The sequence below is a fragment of the Hypomesus transpacificus genome, chromosome 5 (assembly GCF_021917145.1).
Source record: "Hypomesus transpacificus isolate Combined female chromosome 5, fHypTra1, whole genome shotgun sequence".
Lineage (NCBI taxonomy): Eukaryota > Metazoa > Chordata > Actinopteri > Osmeriformes > Osmeridae > Hypomesus > Hypomesus transpacificus.
In genome coordinates this window covers 3,671,544-3,692,628 of record NC_061064.1, presented here as the reverse complement: position 1 = coordinate 3,692,628, position 21,085 = coordinate 3,671,544, and the positions used below count along the sequence as shown (strand labels likewise).

General features: G+C 45.7%; 1 protein-coding gene across 1 annotated transcript; it reads left to right on the top strand.

The window, feature by feature from the left end:
• Window positions 1–305: 305 nt before the first annotated feature.
• On the top strand, window positions 306–5,430 carry ca4a (carbonic anhydrase IV a). The gene is made up of 8 exons (XM_047020582.1): window positions 306–412; window positions 3,484–3,528; window positions 3,663–3,827; window positions 3,928–4,073; window positions 4,189–4,281; window positions 4,445–4,511; window positions 4,590–4,753; window positions 4,924–5,430. Exons 1-8 carry the CDS (start codon window positions 352–354, stop codon window positions 5,101–5,103), a joined length of 921 nt encoding a protein of 306 aa, XP_046876538.1. The 5' UTR covers window positions 306–351; the 3' UTR covers window positions 5,104–5,430.
• The last annotated feature ends 15,655 nt before the right edge of the window (window positions 5,431–21,085 follow it).

The window sequence follows — 21,085 nt, the reverse complement described above, 5'->3', positions numbered from 1 at the left end:
TGTCAACCTACAGTACACTGATGTTCAATAGCTGTGTCCAGTTGTCTCTTATGAGCTTTGTGGCTGTGTTTACATTTCCGTTTAGGTGCACAGCTGAAAAACACATGCACATTGCTACACATTCAACCAATCACAATGAACCATTCCATGCAAATTGAGTCATTGATAGTTAAGGATTTTTTTTCTGTGAAGATTGTTATCAGATAGATGATGCCCAAGGAGGAGGGGCCAGGTTTCTTTCCTGTCGAGTATGGTGATAGATAAGTATAGGACCCCCTGGAAGAATGCGATCACATTGAAAAAACAAGTCATTGTGTTGTCCTCCTTCGGTCGAGCCGCAGACGCTCCAAAATGCAGCATCTTCTTTTATCCGTTTTCCTGGCGTCCCTGTTGAAAATCTGCTCAGGGGCAGGTGAGTCCATTTCTTTTATTGTGTTTTCATACAGGTAAAGTTGTAATAAGATCTGATCAAAGTATTCTTTTTTTAGATAGGTCAACACTTTTCCATCTTGTATTAATACGGTATTGCAAGCGATTGATAGCCTATAATTGATCATATCCAAAGCAAGATAACTCAAATTAGTTCATTTGTTTTACACAACGTTTTCTTTATGATCTATTTCATAATTGAGGACCCGTTTAATTCATGCACCTGATAAATATTTCTACAAAATTGTTTGATAAGATAAGCTATTTATTGTCGGAAAACTTCCGTAAATTTACTGCAGTTGGTATTTTTCCAATAGACTAAGGAACAAACGTTTAGAAATATACATTTTGTATTAGTAATATCGAATTAAACAAATTAAAAACAACAGGTTGAAGTTGGATTACCTGTGTTCTCTCTCTCTCTCTCTCTTCTCAGGAACTTAAAGTTTTTCTTACATGTCGATTAAATAATTTTCAAACGCTCCATGTTCTCAAGTATAAATCCATATTTAATAACATTTTAGCTTCAAACAAGACAACATGTATTCAGTTAGCTCAGCCTATGGTCCCACCACACCCGACCTCAGATATTAAAGTGATGCTCCTGGGTTCCCAAATGGCACCCAAATGCTAGCCTTAAGCTCCGAACAGCACCTGCCTTGTCCATCCTAGATATTTCCCAGGCATTCATCAGGAGCGTCACAGTACTGCTGGCATGCAGATCCTAAAATCCTTCCCCCTCAGACGTGGACATGCTGTTCAAGGACATGCAGTCGCATCCTGAAAGACGTTTAGGGTTTTTGATACCACAGTAAATTGGGAAGCTAACTATGAAAACGCTCGCCTTGGCTCAAATCGATCTGTTATGAAGCATACATGAATTAGTTCAAACAGAAACCGGCTATATTTCCACATGCACCTGCACCCTGCCACCACACATTTCAACGAGCCAATGAGATGGTCTTGCGTTATTGCCGCAGAGAGACGCATGAGTAAAACGTTGCGTAAAAACGGCAAACAAGTGAAGACGGGCGAAAGTCCAATGGTATTTTGATAAACTTTAGGACCCATAATTAAGTTTAATTTAAATCATCAATAAGTACGCTTTAATTAGATTCCCTGGACGTCAGCAGTTGAAATACATTTTTTCTGCCGCTATATTCGCTCCTTTTGCCTATACAAAAACAGCTACTTCCTAAGAACAGCAAAAACCATCTATCCCGCTGATTGGTGGAAATGAGAGAAATCTAAATATCTGCTGTTTGAATGGTCCTTGCTCTTCACGCCCGTTAACTTAGGCTATAGCCATTCCTAAAAACTCACGTCCATGCGTCACCGATAGTGGAGAGGGTCCCTTCATCTGCGCAACTAGGTTTTAGGTCTGTCATGTTATTTTTCATTTGTTTATGTCTAGGACAACCTATTAAACCATGTATAGATTGTTGTGGTGCATGTGGTACAAACACAATGACATAAAAGATCTCTCTCGTTTTCTTTGTTCAACATATCCTAATATCCTATTATGTTTGCTTTCTAACCGACGTGCAGACAAATGTATTTATTTTCCTTTCATCGCCTTTTGTTTCTCTTTGACAGTTTCCTACTCCCTGACCGCTAAAACTCGTACTCCCCTTTGAAAGCATTGTTAGATGTTACTACTTAGAGCGGCATAAAATTTCAAAGCATAGACTACCTTTGTCTAATTGCTGCAATGAAACCTGATTGGATGTAAATTAATCCCATCTTTCATTGATTATTATGATAAATGTATGTTTAACTTTTTCATCCACAATGTTACATTGAACCTCTCGACTTTAAACTTTCCGAAAACACTCCAATTACAAGCAGGCTACTCTATAACTTTTGACTTGGAGGTGTTTTATATAACCTACCTAATTCTTGATATGACACATTAGCACTTCAATTATTGATTCATATCAATTTGATAATTGCATAATTGAAAAGAAAATGTAATCCATTCCCTGTGCTGAGTTTATTTTAAAAAGCCATTATCGTGATTATAGGAAGTGGTTTATTAACTGTGGCAAAGAAACCGAGCATTTGTATTCAATTCAAAGCACATCCTTTACAAACAGAGAGAAGCCCTTGTTCTCGCATAGCTGTGATAATAGGGCAGGGAACTCTCTGCATGTTTTGTGCATGTGAGTTGTTTCATAAATATTTGATTGCTGATATATCTGCAGAAGGTATTTGTCTCAAAGTGGGTGGTAGAAACATATAACCCTTTTGTGAAATATTAATAAATACTCAAACAAACATGTGAGAATATGACCTCAGAGATTCCAAAGATTGGATCACTGTGTACCGTACATTCCGGAAAATGTAGCCCAAAAAATTAAACAGAAACTCCAACTTGAGTGTCTTTGTGTTCATTGACAATAGGAAGACCGTTCCTTGTATTAGGGTATTTGTATTGCCGGGAATAACAGTTGACTCAAAGCTATACTTGAACAATACAATGTTTGTGGTAAAAAATAAAAAACAACCTATTGATAATGGGGTCAGATTTGACAAACATGATTGAAATCTAAGGGTGCTGTTGGTCCAGGAAGTTAGCTGAACAGGAGTAAGCAGTGCACAATTCTCAAAACAGACAGAGTATTGTTGCTGTTGCTGAGGGTTTGACAATAGGATGAGGGTGAACATTGTTGGCTGATGAGATAAGATGTACTGTATGGACTAACGGAGGATATGTGGCTGTTGATGTTCAACCCCGCTGCAACCCCACGTGGGGAGGGGGGGGGGGGGGGCACACCACCACCACACACATACACACACCTACCCCACCAACGACCATATGCTTCATGACTTCCAGACCTAGAATTGGTTCATTCTCTGTCAACAGTGGCTTTTCCATTCAAGGACTGACTCAATGGTTAAAGATGAAGTCGAGTTATGTGTGACTTCTGCTTTCAAAAGATGTGGCCTGACGTCATCATTCAGTCATTAACGACTGGACTGTTAACTTGTTTATCTCTTGACAACCCTTCATTTCCTACCCATGGTGTTAACACATCACTCACATTGTTTCAGATTGGTGCTATCAGTCTCAGTTCACCTGTGAAAACCATTGTAATGGTGAGTAGGTCAAGTATGAACAGAAATCACACAGTCATAAAAGAACAACATCGATGCCATATTCCTCTGACATGACCTTTGTTTGTGAGACTGTACCTTAGTGCTTATTCTGGTGTCTTTTCATTCGCCCTCAGCCCCAGAAAAGTGGGATCATGCCAACGGAGCATGTGCAGGAAAGAAACAGTCTCCCATCAACATTGTGACCAGGAAGACCATCCCAGACGACCATCTGACACCTTTCCAATTCTTCAACTACCAGGATGTCTTCAGGAGCGTCATTAAGAACAACGGCCACTCCGGTACATGTTCCGCACTTTGATCCAGTAGCCGCCCCTCAGAGGTGTCACCCTGTCTCCATGTCCCAAGCTCACCTGTCTTCCCCTCTCCTCCCCTCTGCAGTTCAGGTGGTCATCCCCATCCAGGCCAAGGTGGAGGGTGGAAACCTGGTTATGCCTTACAAGGCCGTGCAGTTCCACCTGCACTGGGGGAAGAACGGAGGACCAGGCTCTGAGCACACCATCGACGGAGAACAGTACCCCATGGAGGTAGAGTCTGGTGTCTGCAATCCAGCACCACTCTGGTCGCAACATTTTCTTGGTTTTACAACCTTTTTTTTTTCTTCTTCTTGGTTTTGTCAGTAATGTTTTTTGTCCCCTATAGCTGCACATAGTTCACATGAAGCAACATTACACATCCCTGGGAGACGCACTGAACGACCCGACTGGAGTTGCAGTACTTGGATTTTTCTATGAGGTTAAAATGCACATTTTGTATTCAGTCTTTTTGTGTCTCTTGTTAGGAAGCACATTCCCTTAAAAAGTGTGAGTTAAATTGACTGCAGAGAAAGCTGAGTGCACATTCACTTTGATTTAAACCTTCACTTTATAAAAACCTCATATCACTTTCCATTTTTAAGGAATCCATCAGTGTCAACAGAAAATATGAGCCAATCATAAATGCCCTGAGTAACATCCGAGACACAAGTAAGTAACTCAAAACACCAACCAACCGTGAGAAAAGAATATTGACTTGTTCTAACGTCCTGTCTGCTCCACCTCCAGGTGCCAACACCACTCTGGGCCCAATCTCCCTGGACCAACTGATCCCACCTCGCCAGAACCTGACCAGTTACTACCGCTACATGGGCTCCCTGACCACGCCGGGCTGCAGCCAGGCCGTGGTCTGGACTGTGTTCGAGAAACCCATCCCTATCAGCAAGAGCCAGGTTAGCTACAGCCCCGCTAACACTCTATCCAACCACAGCATCCAGGGAGAAGTATAGCTCAGCGCCAGAGCATCACTGTAGATCACGTTTACATTGGGGCACAGTGTGTTTTGCTGTATGACTGTCAGTCCTGTGTGTGTCATGGACTTGTATGTCTGTCGATCCTCCAGCTGCAGGTGTTTTCTGAGCTGAAGTTCCATGATGGGAAGCCCATGGTGGGGAACTACCGGCCCATTCAGCCCCTCAACGGACGCCCGGTGTACCGGTCGGGAGGCACCGTGGTTTTAGCTAGCGTTGCCGTTATGCTAACCTCTGTGGCCATGGCGACGGGACTGGCCCAGCCCAACTAGAGAATAGCATTTTGTCTCCGCACCGCGACTTGCATGAACACGATGAGTTCTCAAACTAACCAATCAACCAACAGACTAAACTCCTGCACTATCAGCCATGCCCTAACCACAGACACATCAGCCTCCAACACCACCAGCATGCTCATAAAGACCCACAGGATGTGGTTCACCAGCCCTCAGCCGTCCTCGTCAAGTGCCAGGTAAATGTAGTTCATCTCGGTGTCAATGTAAACGTGATCCTTCGTTGATCCACCTTGCTCAGGTGACAACTGTTCTGGTCACCGAAGCCAATCATTGACCTGCCACGTGAAGTGCTTTCCAATGGAACGTGTGAATAGCGTGCAACTTATAAATAGGCGCCGTCATAAATACTTTCCAGTTTAAGCCCATCAGTCAAAGGAGAAAACTGCATGGCCTTTTCCTGCCCTGCCATGTCCAGGGTATTTACAGTGCCACGGGTGTTGGGGTCGCCTCACCACGTGAATACCACCGGGAGGAAAAGGGGCGTGGGCCGGTCTATGACGAATGGCTCGCTGATCTGTTCTGTTCTGAGGGTTGTAGCTAGATGCCATGTTCCACCTCCCAGACCCCAGCAACACACGAGCTGCATCAGGAGGAGGGGGAGGAGGGGTGGGGAGCCCCCCTCTGCTCTGCTCTGAAGATAGGTCGTTAGTAGGCTGGTAGGGGGTCAATGAGGGAGCAGAATACGTAGAGAGCCAGTGACTGGGCAGAGATTCAAGTGATATGTCACCCGACTAACTCCTTTTGCACCAACCATTTCCATCTCAAAGGTTAGCATCGTTTCGCATGTCTCTCAGCCTCTGAAGATCACAAAGATCTGCACTGCTGCTTGCTGCACCTTTCTGCTGGGCGCCCCTGTGTTGTGTGAGGCTGTTCTGTCTGATACTGAGAACACGTGACTTGTGTCCATGGCTTGTATTATAGGATTCTGGGTGCACTGAATGTTATTTACTGTGAATTTCAATCTGTTGTTTTCAATCTGATTTGTTTATTCAGAGGGTTTCTAAATAAATCATACAATAGATCTGGGCAGTTGTCTTGTGAGACAAGATTTAACAAGCTGATTGAAATGTACATTTTCCAATATTTAATTGCCAAGCTATACTTCTATACTGTGTCATTTGTACACATGTATTTATGTACTGTATGTGTATATTGATATAAGGACACTGTTTATTTTATTTATATGTATTTCAAAGTTTATGAAACGATTATTAGTCAGAAGAGACTCTATGTAATAGACAAATAGACTGCATCATCAAGTTGACCAAAATAAGTTTACTATTGTAAATGTATGGAATTGCTCAGTTTTGAATTTGTTCCATTTATTTAGTTGTAATGCTTGAAAATATTACGAATACTATGGAGAATGTGTTGTAGTTTAACAATAAACTGCTGACATGCCTTTTTAAAACTCTGCATTTTAATTATCCTCTCGTCTGACAGTAGGTCATCAAAATCAAGCAAGATCTTGAACAAGCATCTGTTTTCTGTGAGTTAAAGGGACACACACAGATCCCTGGCTCAGCCTGGGAGTGGAGGCTATCGCGCTGCACACAGGAAGGTGATATTAGAATAGCCACTTGGCCTGTGCTCGGCTGTCCTGGTGATCTGGGGGTTCAGAACCCCAGATCAGTTTCCCGTCCCCCTCCCCGGCGATCCTGAGAACGGCCACACATCTCAGCCCTCCTGCTAATCCTTTTCTAATTGACTGTTCTGGATGTTACGGCTGTCCCCCACACACACACACACACACACACACATGCCCACACACACACACACACAAGCACACCGATACACACCCACATACACTTAGGTGACGCCCACGAAAACTACACGCAATCAGACACAGCATCGTAAAAAAAGCTGCGCAAACACTTTCTTCCATGAGGCGTGAAATTGTATCACGATCATTCAACCCAAAGTGACTGTTGGCTTTTCAAACAAGATTGCCGGTGTCCTATAAACTCGGTCCCCTTACGAGATTTTCATCTCTCCAACCCTCTCTCTCTCTTTCTTGTCATTAAGGAATCAAAAGCCTTATTGTGACAGACAGGCTGGAGGAGATGGCGCCCTCTCACAGAGAGAACAGGCACACAAAGCCCCTCTGCTGAGAGACAGAGCTCCTGTTCTGCTCTCCTCCACAGTCCTCTCTGGCTTGTTAGTGTATCTTCAGTTAAGACCCCTAACCTAAGTGAATGTTTGGGCCTGTAAAAGTACGAGCCCTTGTTACCAGAGTCTAACACCCGTCAACAGAACCCCCTGCTCTATACCCTTCTCGACCCCCCTCTGCCCCACAGCACGGTGGTCCAGAACAAAGACCCCCATTCTCCCAGAGAGAAACTAGAGGCATCCCCATCTGCCCCAAGGGGCCCATCAGATACCCACGCAACAAGAATGGGGGAGAACCCTTGGTAAAGGTCACCACTGAAGCAAACGTCCTCCCAGAACTGGGCCAAAACTAACTCTGACACCTCGACAGCTTCAACCACTTCATGCGATAAGTCGTGATGCAGCACTGCTCCATGCGCCTTCCGTATCTGTATACTATCTCTCTACACAGTTCAGGAGTTCAACCTCACAGCTGAGTACATCGCAGCCCTGTGACACAGACTCCCCTAGTCTTCCCAGGCCTCCACCAGTTACGTGGAAATATGCCTGACCTGATCAATGATAGTTCATTTTTTATTCTTAGCCCTGTTAATATCAATGCTGAGCAGTATGTTGTCACTGATGCAGTGGAGTTTATTATTTGTCTGCCAAGTAGGGCAGTGCGGTCAAGGAGATACACAGAGGGGGGAACAAGCCTCTTGTCTTGCCAGGTACAGGAGAAGCCAGCTGCTACAACAGAACTCCCTGCCCTTGTTTTTATGGAAATAGCAATCTAGAGGAAGCCATCGAGTGAGGGGCCAAAGGTTTATTTCCTCTCTCATGAACGTCAGCGGAGATGTAAGTGGGTCTCGTAACGCCTGGACGTTAAACACCTCCTCTGTAGTACCCTGTTGATAAGAACAAAGTTAATACAAGCAGCCATCGCATCACATTCATGTTGACAGAGAGAACACGCTGTACTAAGCACTCTGCACATTCATCATTCACTCCCAGGTTGAATGTGAGGGGTTTAGGTCCCTCCACACATGACAATGTCCCTGTAGGACTAAGGAACTGCCCAGTGCCAGAATATCCCTAGGATGCTAATGGGTTTGGAAGCAGTTCTGCAGTTCTGTGTCAACATCTTTCAAATGTTTTCAGAGAAAAGTTATGTTCCAGCACTGGCCAGAGGGCCAGAACAAGCCTGGAGGCTGTAGGAAGTGTAGTGTCGTGAAACACAGGTTCAATCTCTTTGATGGCAAATGGAATCTGAACACAGTGATTAACTGCCAAACAATAGCAAACACATGGAGGGTTTGAGAAAGCCCTGTGATAGATGATGGGAAAGAATGCGGACCTTTGATCTCGAAACCTTAGGCGTGCAGAAAGGTCCCACAGCAGGCATATTGGTAAATCATGTGGACTAAATATCTATGGTTTACACCTCAACCATCTAGGAGTAATACTTAAAGGAATTCAAAGGACATCGTGGTCAAAGGTGGAGGTGTACAGTTCAATCTCCTGGCAGGCATGTACCCCTGTACTGGAGGCTCGGTCTACAGCCTGGGTTGAAACCTACATGTTATCGTGCCTCAAGGGGGAGGAGCTGGAAAACAATAACAGCAGTCTTCTAGTGGCTTCCAGTCTGTTCATCTTGTATCCTCACAAAAAACAGCCTGTGTTCTTGTTGTTGATTGGATGGAAGCAGCCAGACCTGGCTTGGAGGAGAGGCAGTGAGAGGCAGCTGAAGTGATAGGTTAACCACTCTAATCCCTCTTAGGAACACCAGCTCTGGAAAGTGATCTGGATCAGTCTGCTGCTGGTCTACTGTAGTCTGGTGGGGGCATGGTCAGACCACTTGAGTGTGTGAGTTTGTGTGTGAGTGTGTATGTGTGTGTGATGTGATATGATGGGGTCAGATGGCTGAGCGGTTAAGGAGTCGGGCTATTAATCAGAAGGTTGTTGGTTAGATTCCCGGCTGTGCCAAATGACGTTGTGTCCTTGGGCAAGGCACTTCACCCCACATGCCTTGGGGCCAATGTCCCTGTACTTACTGTAAGCCGCTCTGGATAATAGCGTCTGCTAAATGACTAAATGTAAATAGAAATGAAGTGTAGGGGTGGGGAAATTGGGGGGGGGGGGGGGTTGAGGAGGTATGTGTTGGGTTGTGGGTGTGAAAAGGGGTTGTATGTGGGGGATGGAGGTGTGTGGGTGAGTGGGCTTGTGTGTAAAAGGGGAGAAGATGTGTTGGATTGGGGGATGGGTGTGGTGTGGATGTTACAGTACGTGAAACCCTTCTAACTGCATGACACTCTCTGACATTCATTTCATCTGGAAAGTGACAGAAGCATGATCATTACGAATACACAGAATTAGTCATCAAAAAGAATTAATCCATGGTCAGCTCAAAAAGTTTTTGCGTTATGGTTATTACGTGTGTTGCACACAACACTAATCTTATTTTGATGTCAAGTGGGTATTCATGCAAGGTCAAATGCTCCACAACAAATTGCTGGACTTTTGCCTTCAGGAAGGGTCGGCTACAGAGCAAGCAGATGGATAGAAAAACCGATGTAATGAGGTGTGTTCCCCATCAGCATCCCAGCACTTGTCTCATAAAAGTGAAATCTCCGTGGCGACCTCAACACAGACTGAGGAGGCAGGGTTGATCAACAGGAAATGGGGCGACGGAGAGGTGAAAGATGGCTCTCCCTCCCAGAAACAAAGGTCTGTCAAGTACCAACACACACAAAGGGCCGGAGGTTACACATAGTTGAGGTTCTTTCTATTTTTGACAACATTGTTACTCCACTACATTGTATCCAAGGCATGAGTCTTCGAGGGCAAGAGGTCTTGCCAAAAGACACAACATCAAGGTATCGTGTTGGGTGGCTCCACATTCCTTGACCAGTGTTACGATGTGTCCGTCTGAAATGGCTGGAAATGTTGCTGTTTCTGTTCCAACCAGTTGGAACGACATGGTTCAGAGACTGTCGATGTTATGCACTTGGTATCACTGGGCATAACTTAGTGATAGGGTGTTTGACTGTAGATCAAAAGGAGGCAGGTTCAAATCTCCATCCCCTGTAGTTGTCACTTCAGATAAAAGTGTCTAAATCAACACATTTCAAATACACAACTTGATTTTCTTATCCCTAGTGAACACAGAAAGTCAGATAACAGTGCAAAGGTGAGACATTGTTTGGGGATTTTTCTGTGACTGGCCAATGCATTGCAATAGTGGGGATTTATCCCTCTACTATTTCCTGTTGAGAGATTATAGTTGGCCACCAGTCAAATTTCCAAAAGTCCTCAGCTGGGTCTGATATACCAGATGTGGCTCTGGTCTGCCTGATGTCTTTAACCTGCCCTACCTACCCCCCACCCCCCACCTCCCACACACACACAAACAAACACTCTGACCCCCACAACGCACCTTACGTCTAACCTGACTTGAGGCTGACCCCTGTTTACGGGTAGTACCAAAAGGAAGGGCTCCTTCCTCATTCTCTGTTTTCGAGTTAAATGTGATGAGTCATTGCATGTAGCCACTACTACAATGAAAGGGTGCAGCGGCGCTGACAATTCCAGACAGACGCACGCCCCCTCGCCACCCTGACTCCTTCTCTCCATCCTTCCCCCTCCTTACCCGGCCACAACCCCTTCTCCCCCCTGATCCCCCCTCCTCTCCATCCCTCCCTACCCCCCTAACCCCCCTGCTGTGCTACTGTCACAAGACTCGCTGTTTATCAAATATAAATGGATGTTCATTGAAATAAACTAAAACACAAGTCCAATCAAAATGTAAACAGACACACCATGTTTTGGTCCGCCCTCGAGAAAAGAAATTCTGACGCCGCAAAAGAAAAATGAGAATTTGTTCTATTCTAGTTGTAATATTTATATTATCGAAGGAAGCGCTGTCTACCAGTCTACGACAAATCCATGGGAAGATGGAGGTTTGAAGGTGGACAGACCCCTGGCAGCAGACGAGACTCGAACAACTCCGGGATTTCCTTGTTATCTGCTTGAGCTCAGTGTAAAACCAGGGGTTTTGTCCGTGCCAACACACTGAGTTGAATGTCGACCAATGTCAACGAAGTACGTTTCCTGCACAGTAAAAGTGCTGTGGTACACCTCAGGCTCGTTCCCTTTCTCAACATGGGAATAACGTCCAATATCTGATTGCCAAGGAATAATGCAAATAATGCAACAACAAAAAAACGAAAAGGCGTTGTTCGTTGTAATGTAGGAAACACTGATTATATATAGGGAGGTCTAATTATATGTTTTCTGATGAAGGCATCCTGCTATGTACTGTAACAGCTTTTAGCTAATAACCTTCACTTCCATACAGGCTGTTGTGGGCTTCTCTTCATCCTGTTGTCATTAATGCAGGCCTTGTCAGTTAGCACCCCATCAGCTATGGTTGTACACGTTGCATTTGAAGTGATTACAATCTACTACCTGTTGCTACTTTCAAAGCCGATGCAGCCCCTAGTGTAATATTCAGCTGCACGCCATCCTAAACTGGGTTAAACACAGTGTGACTTTGTAAGAACTTACAGGAGACATGGGGCAACATCGTACACATGATGTGTATTTTCATCTGGATTTTCTGCAGTCAGGGATCCTCTATGAAACTGGTTGATTCAATCATCTTCCTCAAAGTTAAAGTTTATTTTTAAGGGATTCCAAGAGCAGTCAAAGGATATGAGACAGCAACACATTCTTCCTTGCACTCATACAGGCCAGCATGATGTATTGCTTGTTCCACTTACATAAGAAGTTGACTCCCAAGATCAAAAAATTCTGTTCTGAGCAATGAACATTTGCCAAATCTACATTCATCCTGATTTCGAGGAAGGAACTCAAGTGACGGCACTTCCTCATTAATGAAAAGTAACATTTTAATACACAGAGGCAGCACAATGGTGTCACACCACCTTTGGCCTCAATCTATACCTCAGTCTGAAACAACATCTGCCAAAAGAACGTTCTGTTGAACTACATTACCTGATGTAGGCCACCTCTTTCTCTCCTACTTTCTGTCTGTCTGTCTGTCTGTCTGTCTGTCTGTCTGTCTGTCTGTCTGTCTGTCTGTCTGTCTGACTGACTATCTCTCTCTCTCTCTCTTCCTCTTTGGCTGTGAAAATATCAACATCCGTCTGTCCATCTGCCCATCTACCACACTCACACAGCCTGCAAAATCAACACCTGAACCTTCAGACATGCTCAGTGAAGAGGACAGAGGAAGGTAGGAAGGGGAAAGAGAGACATTTTCCAGTGGAAGAGACCCTCCACTACAGAGCTCATTAGTGCTACTTGAGACCACAGGGCCATATTTGGTCCCCATCCCCATTAAAACCAGGGGGCCGGGTGACACATTGAGTCCACAGCTGCACAGTGTTCAGGAGAGTGTGTTGCCTGTAACCGGCCTCCCACAGTGCGGAGCACCAGGGGTGCAGATCAGATTAAAGATTTTGTGCTGAATTAGACAAGTGCCTCATTTTCAAATAGCAAGTTGTTGGCAGGATTTTCAGTGTAGTGTTACCGGGAGACTTCGGAGCCAGGTCAATTAAACACACACACACACATGCACGCAAAGATGCACGCACACTCCATAAACAGGCCAGCTCACATGCATGTACCTTACACTGTACATACTCAGTCCCACACATTGCTAACCCATCCACGTGTTCAGAGAAACCCATTTGAAATCGGAGACGAGCACATGTGCTGTTTATGACCGCTACATATTTTTACGAGGCGTACATGTGATACTGTTACAGTGTGTCAAACGGCCCTCATAATAACTCAGGACTACAGATCAATCTCGCTCGCCGGGCCCATTCTCCAGCTCCAGCTGCCCGCAGTTGGGGCCACTGCTGTGCCTCGGTGTTCAGCAGGGGAGTCTCAGATGTCTGCTTTGAGTTCAATCAGCCGTTTTCCCGCTGGCTGATCAGGGCCTGGTCAGGGACAAGGGGCTTCTCTTTCCCCAGCCTGTGCTGACTTAGAGCTGATGGGGATATGGAGTCTGCTGGCTCCCCACCGGGTGGAAGGAACCAGGGGGGCGGGGGGGGGGGGGATGCCTTCCTCCAAACGCCCTTCATCTGTCTCTGCTTTAATTGTTTTATGTGTGGTCAGCTGCACGTTGAGATGTTGTTGTCTCCAAAGATGTTGTTGTGTGTGTTATGTTATGCCAGGATGATTTGCGTTGTCTTGTCCTAAGAATTTCAGTGCCCAGTCTGACCCTGTGTTGTTCTGTGCATCTGACAATAAAAGACTTGAACTTGAACACTCAGCCCAGAGTAAGCTGGGACAGATGACAAGTTTGGTCAGCGTCAGAGTGTTGCAGGGTTGATAATGGGCCTTTTTCAGCACCGAACTGAACTTTCTGGTGGAGGATTTCCCCTGACTCGAAACTCTTTAGAGTGCTGCATGTAACAGTTACCTCCAAGCTCTACTTAAAAGATTTACAACTTTTAAAGTAGAGTAAGCAATAAGAACTTTCTAATGCATCGACGGTGCTGAGGGGGATTGTTTACTTGAAGTGATAACACAAGGAAGAAGGGAGGTCCCCCTGCCCCCATTATATGAAATAACACAGAAAAGCTTATGTCACCTCTGTTCTGTTGTTTCATGTTTTATTCAGGTTATGGAACTTTCAGCGGCGGAAACTTTGAGCATTCAGCAGAAAGAGCTTCTAGGCACTCTGTCTATCTATACATGCTGTACATCATGAGCCTGCATGCATGGACGGAGCTACGTAAGTGCAGACAGAGATGCTTCCCAGGGAGTCCGTGAGGCTTTCAGACATATTTAAGCACATAGCTACGCCTCATCAAGTCTGTGGGCACCCATTGTGAATTTTCATGGTGGTTTTGAAGCCATGTACATTATGTCTTATTAATTGGTTTACTTAAGGTTACTTTAGCCTTTAGAGATACCATCTTTTCTGAGGGAAACCTAGCAATGCCTTTCCTGGAAAAAAAATCAGTCAGTCATTTTTGGCTTTGACTTTCAAATTCCTGCATTATGTGCCTAATCAGTGAACTGTGATAACTGTGAACCAAATCATGGTCTCTCTTTTCTTGGAGACATCTTTATAGTCCTCTTGATCTGCCGTTAGCCCTAATCTCCCCTCAGAGCAGATCACAGTCGCATGTTTCTACATATTTAATGTTTCTCACACGAGGATGTCAGCGTCCATTAACATGGGCTTGGCCTCCGCTGGTCCTTCCTCCTCCTACAGATGTGGGACTCTAAACATTGATGTCATCATTAATATTTACCAGTCACACTTCCTGCAGTCCCTGTGATTCTGGATACAAAAATGCAAAGTTTATTTATGAATGCGGGCGCCACAGAGGGGTGGACAAGGCAGGGTGAGAGGGTTGTAGGTCACTCTGGGTGTCATTCATCATGTCCCACGGCCCCTTTAGAGTGAGCCCTTGACTGATGTTGCTGAGCTCCCACACTGCAAGGCTCAGTGGTGGGATTATCACGTTACAGCAACGTTCCGCCAAAAATGACGACACTTTTGAACTATTTGCCCATTATACTACGATTGATGACACAAGTTGTTCAGGAAATCAAAACACTTACACGTGCAGATGACACCAAACACAGTTTTATTTACAGTGCAATTACTGCTACTATGAACTATGGTGAACTTTCTGGACCATCCCAGACCGATGCACCCATCCCAAAAAAAAGTTTGCACAGTAATAGAAGACAGCTCAGTCCAGTTACTTAATTGGCCAGCTTGGACTCACATGAGACTGGAGCCATTACTTTTATCCAATATCCTCTTTCTGTGGCCAGAAGGCACCCAACATGCCTCTCAGAGGTCACAGTGTCCTGCAGTCTGCAAATCTTCAGTGGTTTCATTGGTTGATTTTGTGTACACATAACAACAGGAACTGGCTTTGTTTAATTCAATTACCCATTCGGTTTCCAGACTCATGCACTTCAATGGGGACACACTCACACACAGAGTGAGAGCCCAAGGCGTTAACGAGGACTGTGATGTACAGTGACTGACATCACCAGTGACCTCGCCTCAACATGGCCGAGGAAGCATGGCTTGAAGGCAGGGGGTTCTCAAAGGGTAACAGGGTTCCATAGCAAAGACCAAACCAAAAGAGTCAGGTGGCTGAGCGGTTAGGGAATCGGGTTAGTAATCTGAAGGTTGCTAGTTCGATTACCGGCCGTGCCAAATGATGTTGTGTCCTTAGGCAAGGCACTTCACCCTACTTGCCTCGGGGGAATGTCCCTGTACTTACTGTAAGTCGCTCTGGATAAGAGCGTCTGCTAAATGACTAAACGTAAACCAAGGGAACATGCTTAGTTGTCCAAACAAGCCTCCTCATCTGCGTGGCCAAGCATGATATAACATAAACAATGAACCTCGAGCTCATCCACCTCTGATATAGGCGAGGACTAATACGTTCATGTTTTTCCTGGGAGGTGACTGGGGAGCTATATCAACACACAGCAGAGCAGTGAGGTGTCTGTCTCTCTGAGTGTTTTGGTTCCATCGGGAGGAAGCCATATGTTACGGGACAGCTAGCAGGCCCCAAGCTGTACCCCCAGCGGGGGGTGTTTGGGAGAGGGGAGGGGGAGGGTGATGGAGGGGACGGTGGATCCCAGCAGGGGGGGAGGGCGTGACATCACACACAGGAGGGAGATGCAGGCCTGACTACCCAGGGAGCGCTGGTTGTTTTAGAACAGGGCGGTGGATGTGGGCGGGGGTGACGGTGGCAGGGGCGGGGGTGGGGGGGTGGGTGGGAGTGGGGGACAGGAAGGAAAACAGTAGATCACGTAACTCATGTTATGGCGTTACTGCTCAATGTGGACACGGACATTCCAGAAGAGCTGTTCCAAAAGCCAAATGTTTGTGTTTCCCCCCCCCCCAAAAAAAGCCTGGTGGCCTAAAAGGATGGTCGCAGATGTTTCACCTCTGAGCAGGCCTGTTAGTTTGTTGTGGGCGCGCTGCACAGAAGGCCGTGGCTTTCTCATGATGCGTCCACTCCCTAGTGATTGTCCACTTCCCACCATTGTCGATGCATGTTTAATCCCGACCCTCCCAGACCCCCAAGTCCCTGACCCTGCTCCGCACCAACGCACCACCGCATCCCGCGGGACTGCATGTCCAGTAACGTAGCAGTAACAGACACAACAGTAGGTGCAGTTCTTCAAAAGATCCCCCATCATTTTCTAACATCTTCTGTCAGACTGAGGGGAGGATGAAGGGGTTCCTACTGATTTGTGAGTTTTAAAAAAATGATGTAAAACGTAATTACAATAAAGGATTGTAAACACTATGTCAGCCCTTGTACCACTCCCCTTACAATGTACACTCAGAGCTTTGGCTTTGTTTCAAACTGACTGCATACATATGTGATTTCCTTCCACATCTTCCGTTGCAGTGTGAGATAAGTTGCGACCAGCATGGAAAGCAATCATGCCATTATCATGTTGGATAATACTGCACGTTTATCAGACTGAGGATCAAGTAATGAGGGAAAGAGAGGTGCATGGTTTGCAACCCCCCCCCCCCCCCCCCCCCCCCCCCCCCCCCAACGTGTTGGCACACAGCACCTGCTGTACCACATACAGGCATCAGTTTATCTGTCAGGGAATTTCCTGGCATAAGGATTAGTTGGCTTTGTGTATCTCCATTCTCCCGCCATCTTTTCTCCTGAGTGGGCAGTCACTAGCTTCAGGCAAGCTTTCTTCCCCCTCCAAATGTTTTGTTATGGCGTATTTTCCTTAAAAACAAATTGCATATTTAATGGCGCCGAGGCCTTTCTAAGCACAGAGTCGGCAGCAAAGTGTTTTGTGAAACACTCCCCTGACCGCCCCCTCCTCCATCAGAGCCAGGCTTCCTGGACGACGAAGCCCAGCTGCAGGTCCCACCTCAGATGGGCCACACAGAGCTCCCTGAAGCACACGCAGAGACACAGACCCCAGGATCACTCACAGTAAACTGAACCTGACTCAAAGAGCCCAGTTGTAAGCCATGGTGCCCTGGTTTAGTGCCTTTTTCTCACTCGCCAGTGTCACAATCAGAGCAAAGGGCTTCACGCGAAGGAGACGTTGAATCTCTTCACACTCACTTGGCCTGCGTGTCCAAGAGGCGCCATGAGCACGCCATTCTGGAGGTGGTGTTACGGACGGCAGTCTGCCGGTCTCCCTCGAAGAAGAACAGGAAGTGATGCAGAGTGACTGACTCAGACTCTCCTATGGTGGGTCCCACAGACAGACACCTTGGGACAATAGAAGTTTACGTCATGGCACACACGTATTCACAGGGAGAAACCTCGTTTCTGAAACAGGTCCAAGTCCAGCCTGTGAATCAGTGGGCTGTTCAGTGACTGATAGATAGTATCAGTATCAGTAGTTGTTCACTGGTAAGAACTACCAGGAAAAGGCTAGGTTACTGTTAAGACCGCACCAGCATCACAGAGAGCTTGGGAGGAGTCTGCTGTGTTTAAGGGATTGCAAAGGCTCATAAAGTCTTGGTCTACAAGATAAGCCGAGAGATGGCTCTGCATTGGCTTCGAAATAAACAAGTGTAGGCAGGAACTCATAAATATGAGCTCTGGAAATATGTAGCAAAGAAACACTTTGACCTTTAGGGGCCACCTATACAGTAAATAGACAGTTACTGAATAAATACACTCCAGCCAACTGTACACAACACACATCAAATGTACATTATCCAGGCAGGCATCTGCCAGCCGTTCTGTTTTATGGACATGTTCTCTTCACAGGGGCTTCAACAAATCACAGATAAGAACGAGGGGCCCGTCTCTTCCAGGAGATGACCCCTGAAGAGGAGCCGTGGAAAGGGGAAAGTGAACATTCCATGGTGGGGTGGAAATTCCTCAGCAGAGGTACAAAGGAGGGTTGTGGTGTGGACGGACAAGCCCCAGTATCTGAATGCGGAGGGTCACTCACAACCATCTCTCCGTGCCTTGGTGTCATTTGAAGCCCACCTCAATATGGAGCCGGCAAATGTAATGCATGGACTCTTTTGTCCAGTAGAGAGGTGTGGTACTAAAGAATGTGCGGAGGGGTGTTCGTATGTGCTTATGTGTGTGGAGGGGGGGGGGGGGGTGGTGCAGGAAACTGTCCCGCAGACATCCTGGTTATCTTCTATACATTGCCTTCCGTACTGCTCTGTGTCTGCCGGCCTGTCTGCCGCTCAGTGGGACGCTGGGTGGTGGGGATGGTCTTCAAGGGCCTGAAACCCCTCTCCCCAACCTACTTAGCAGCAGGAAGAGGATGTGACCGGTTTGGCTGTACTGATTGAGCCTCATATTGTCCGCTATCTCCTTGTGCTATGCCTCAAACAAAGACAAACAAAATCCACAGTTATGCCAAACATCTACATGACAGAATGATGGACCTGACACAATTATTTTACGTAACATCTTTCTGCAGAAATGTGTGTTGTGTTTGCGTCGGGAGGGGCATGGGTTTCTACATAACACAATTATCTCAGTGTTGGCTCATGTTGTTAGTTGTGGACAAACACATTTCAACTCACACAGAAGAAATGTCTCAACTAAATGATCATACTTTATCTGAAGATTTCTGTATCTGTCATGATGTTCTATGGTACTCATGACAGTCAGGAGGAGTTTATTGACAAAACTGAACTCAATCCGAAGCAAGGACAGCTGCGATAATTCAAGACAGAGAAAGTAAACGTCATTTATTTTTTCAGCTGTCTTATGAAATGACAGTCAAGCTCGTTAAAGCACTTCGGCTAAAGGTGAAAAGGTCGACTTACGTCAGGGTTGGACTGGCTATCAGGTCAAGATACGGCCGGTCAAACGGCCCGGCATAATGCAAAATATACATATATAAGACGTTATTTATAATAATAAGACTTTATTTATACAGCACATTTCATACAAGAATTGAGCTCAATGGGCTTTACATAATATATATAATAATAATACACAGTCGTGGGCCGGTCTGCGTTTCAAAGCCCCGGGCCGTTTTTCAGTCCCACACAAACAACATAGATGGGCTACCTAGATTGATTAGTAACTGCAGTGTCAGCAGGACCTGTAAACCCTTGGCCCTGACCTTCCCTTCATCAAAGAAGGAAATCCGTTCCAGAACATTCTGAGGTCCTTGGGTCAAAGCAGTGACGGTGGAGTTAGACACATAGCATCTCCGTGTCATAATGCACACAGTACGTGTTCATATGGAGTAAGCCATGCTGAACAGAACATCATACAGAACGAACCTTCCTCGTCTCTCATTGGAGCGTTCATCCCAGGCAATTCCGCCCAGCTGTAATGAAAATGTCAGGTTCAGCTACAGCAACACATCCACATTTTCCCCACACAGTTTTAATAAGTAAAAGTGTGGCATGTAGACTCATGCTCCTTTTTCTTGCCTGAGGGCCCGCACGGTCTTCCTGTTCTGTACATGTGAGGTGTATATTTAGATGTTTAGTGCTTAACAGTAACAGTGGGTGTTGTGTGGGAGGAGGAAGAGGAGGGGGTTGTGGGGCTAAAGTCAATGACCCGTGTAATAGAAAGACAATCAAGAACACAAACATGTGCAGTGCGCACACTTCCAATTACACGTGTACACTAACATGCACGTATGTCAGCACATGCATATGAACACACATGTGCTGTTTTATATGTGGGCACGTGAGTGATTAAATACACACACACACACAGAGATAAACCTTAATTGTAATTCGTGCAGTGGGAACCCCAGCCAAGAGATACTGAACAGTGATTCTAGGCCAAATATATTCTTCATCACTGAATTCTGTCCAAAAACATGGGTCCTCCTTCCCACATTTTTTTTAACTAGATTTTACATAATGAAGCTGAGTATGGATTTTTTTTTTTTGCAAAGCCTCAGGGAGGACAACCCGTGAATCAATCAAGATCCAAATATGAATTATTCTGTTTTCAAAACAGATGGACTATAAAGCGTGCTAGATGAAGATTGTGGATGGCATATTGTAGCTTCCCCCCCCTCAGTTGGAAATAGCAGGTGTGAGATCCTACTGCAGGGAAACACCCCCCCACTCCCACCTCCAAACTCATTAGCATGCATTCCCTTTAATCATTTTCACTTATTCATTATTCACCTCCCGCAGCATGTTAATTATTCAGCGCACATTATTCCTCACGAGAGCAGCAGGAGGAGATGTGAGGAATGCCTCTCTCCTCCTCTCCCCCCTCCTCTCCTCTCTCCTCCGCCCACCACACACACACACACACACAAACACACCACTGTCACTCTGCTGTATAAAGAGAAATGATAGTCGGGTGGTGTATGTGTGGGTGGTTGGGTGCGGGGCCTAACTGCACCCCTGTGAGTCCCTCCCTACCCTCTTCCTTTCCTGTGTCCAACAAAGCCCAGTTGTCCCTCAATGAAATATGACAGTGAATATTAGCCCGAGTCTGTTTTCCACGCGATACACTCCATTACGTCCACACCTTCCAGTCACCTTCCAGTCATCACCATTGTCACATGAACTTTTTAACAAAGGACAATTAACAGAGGACAATATCATAAGGAAAGGTTTCTGTTCCAAAGAAAATATGGCCGTTGCCAAAATACACAAGGAAAGAAAAACACCAGCTTCCCCCTCTCTTACTGCTCAGTCTTACAAAGAAATGACAAGACCATTTCCCCAAAACAGATTGTTGACCTCTACGCCAATCCCTAATCAGACTGTCCCCCGCCTCCAACTCCAGGAACTAGCCCCAAGAGGGCCTTTATGATGTTTCTATGAGACAGCAAATCTACTTAGATGAATGGCTTAGGCCTCACCTATACAGGTGGCTGTTAGAACACATATATGAGTAGACATGGT

Bases quoted from the DNA above. Each gene is read 5' to 3' on its own strand.
- ca4a (XM_047020582.1), top strand. From the start codon at position 352: ATGCAGCATCTTCTTTTATCCGTTTTCCTGGCGTCCCTGTTGAAAATC. The intron at 413-3,483 runs GTGAGTCCATTT...ACATTGTTTCAG, and splicing joins GAAAATCTGCTCAGGGGCAG to ATTGGTGCTATCAGTCTCAG. The intron at 4,754-4,923 runs GTTAGCTACAGC...TCGATCCTCCAG, and splicing joins TCCCTATCAGCAAGAGCCAG to CTGCAGGTGTTTTCTGAGCT.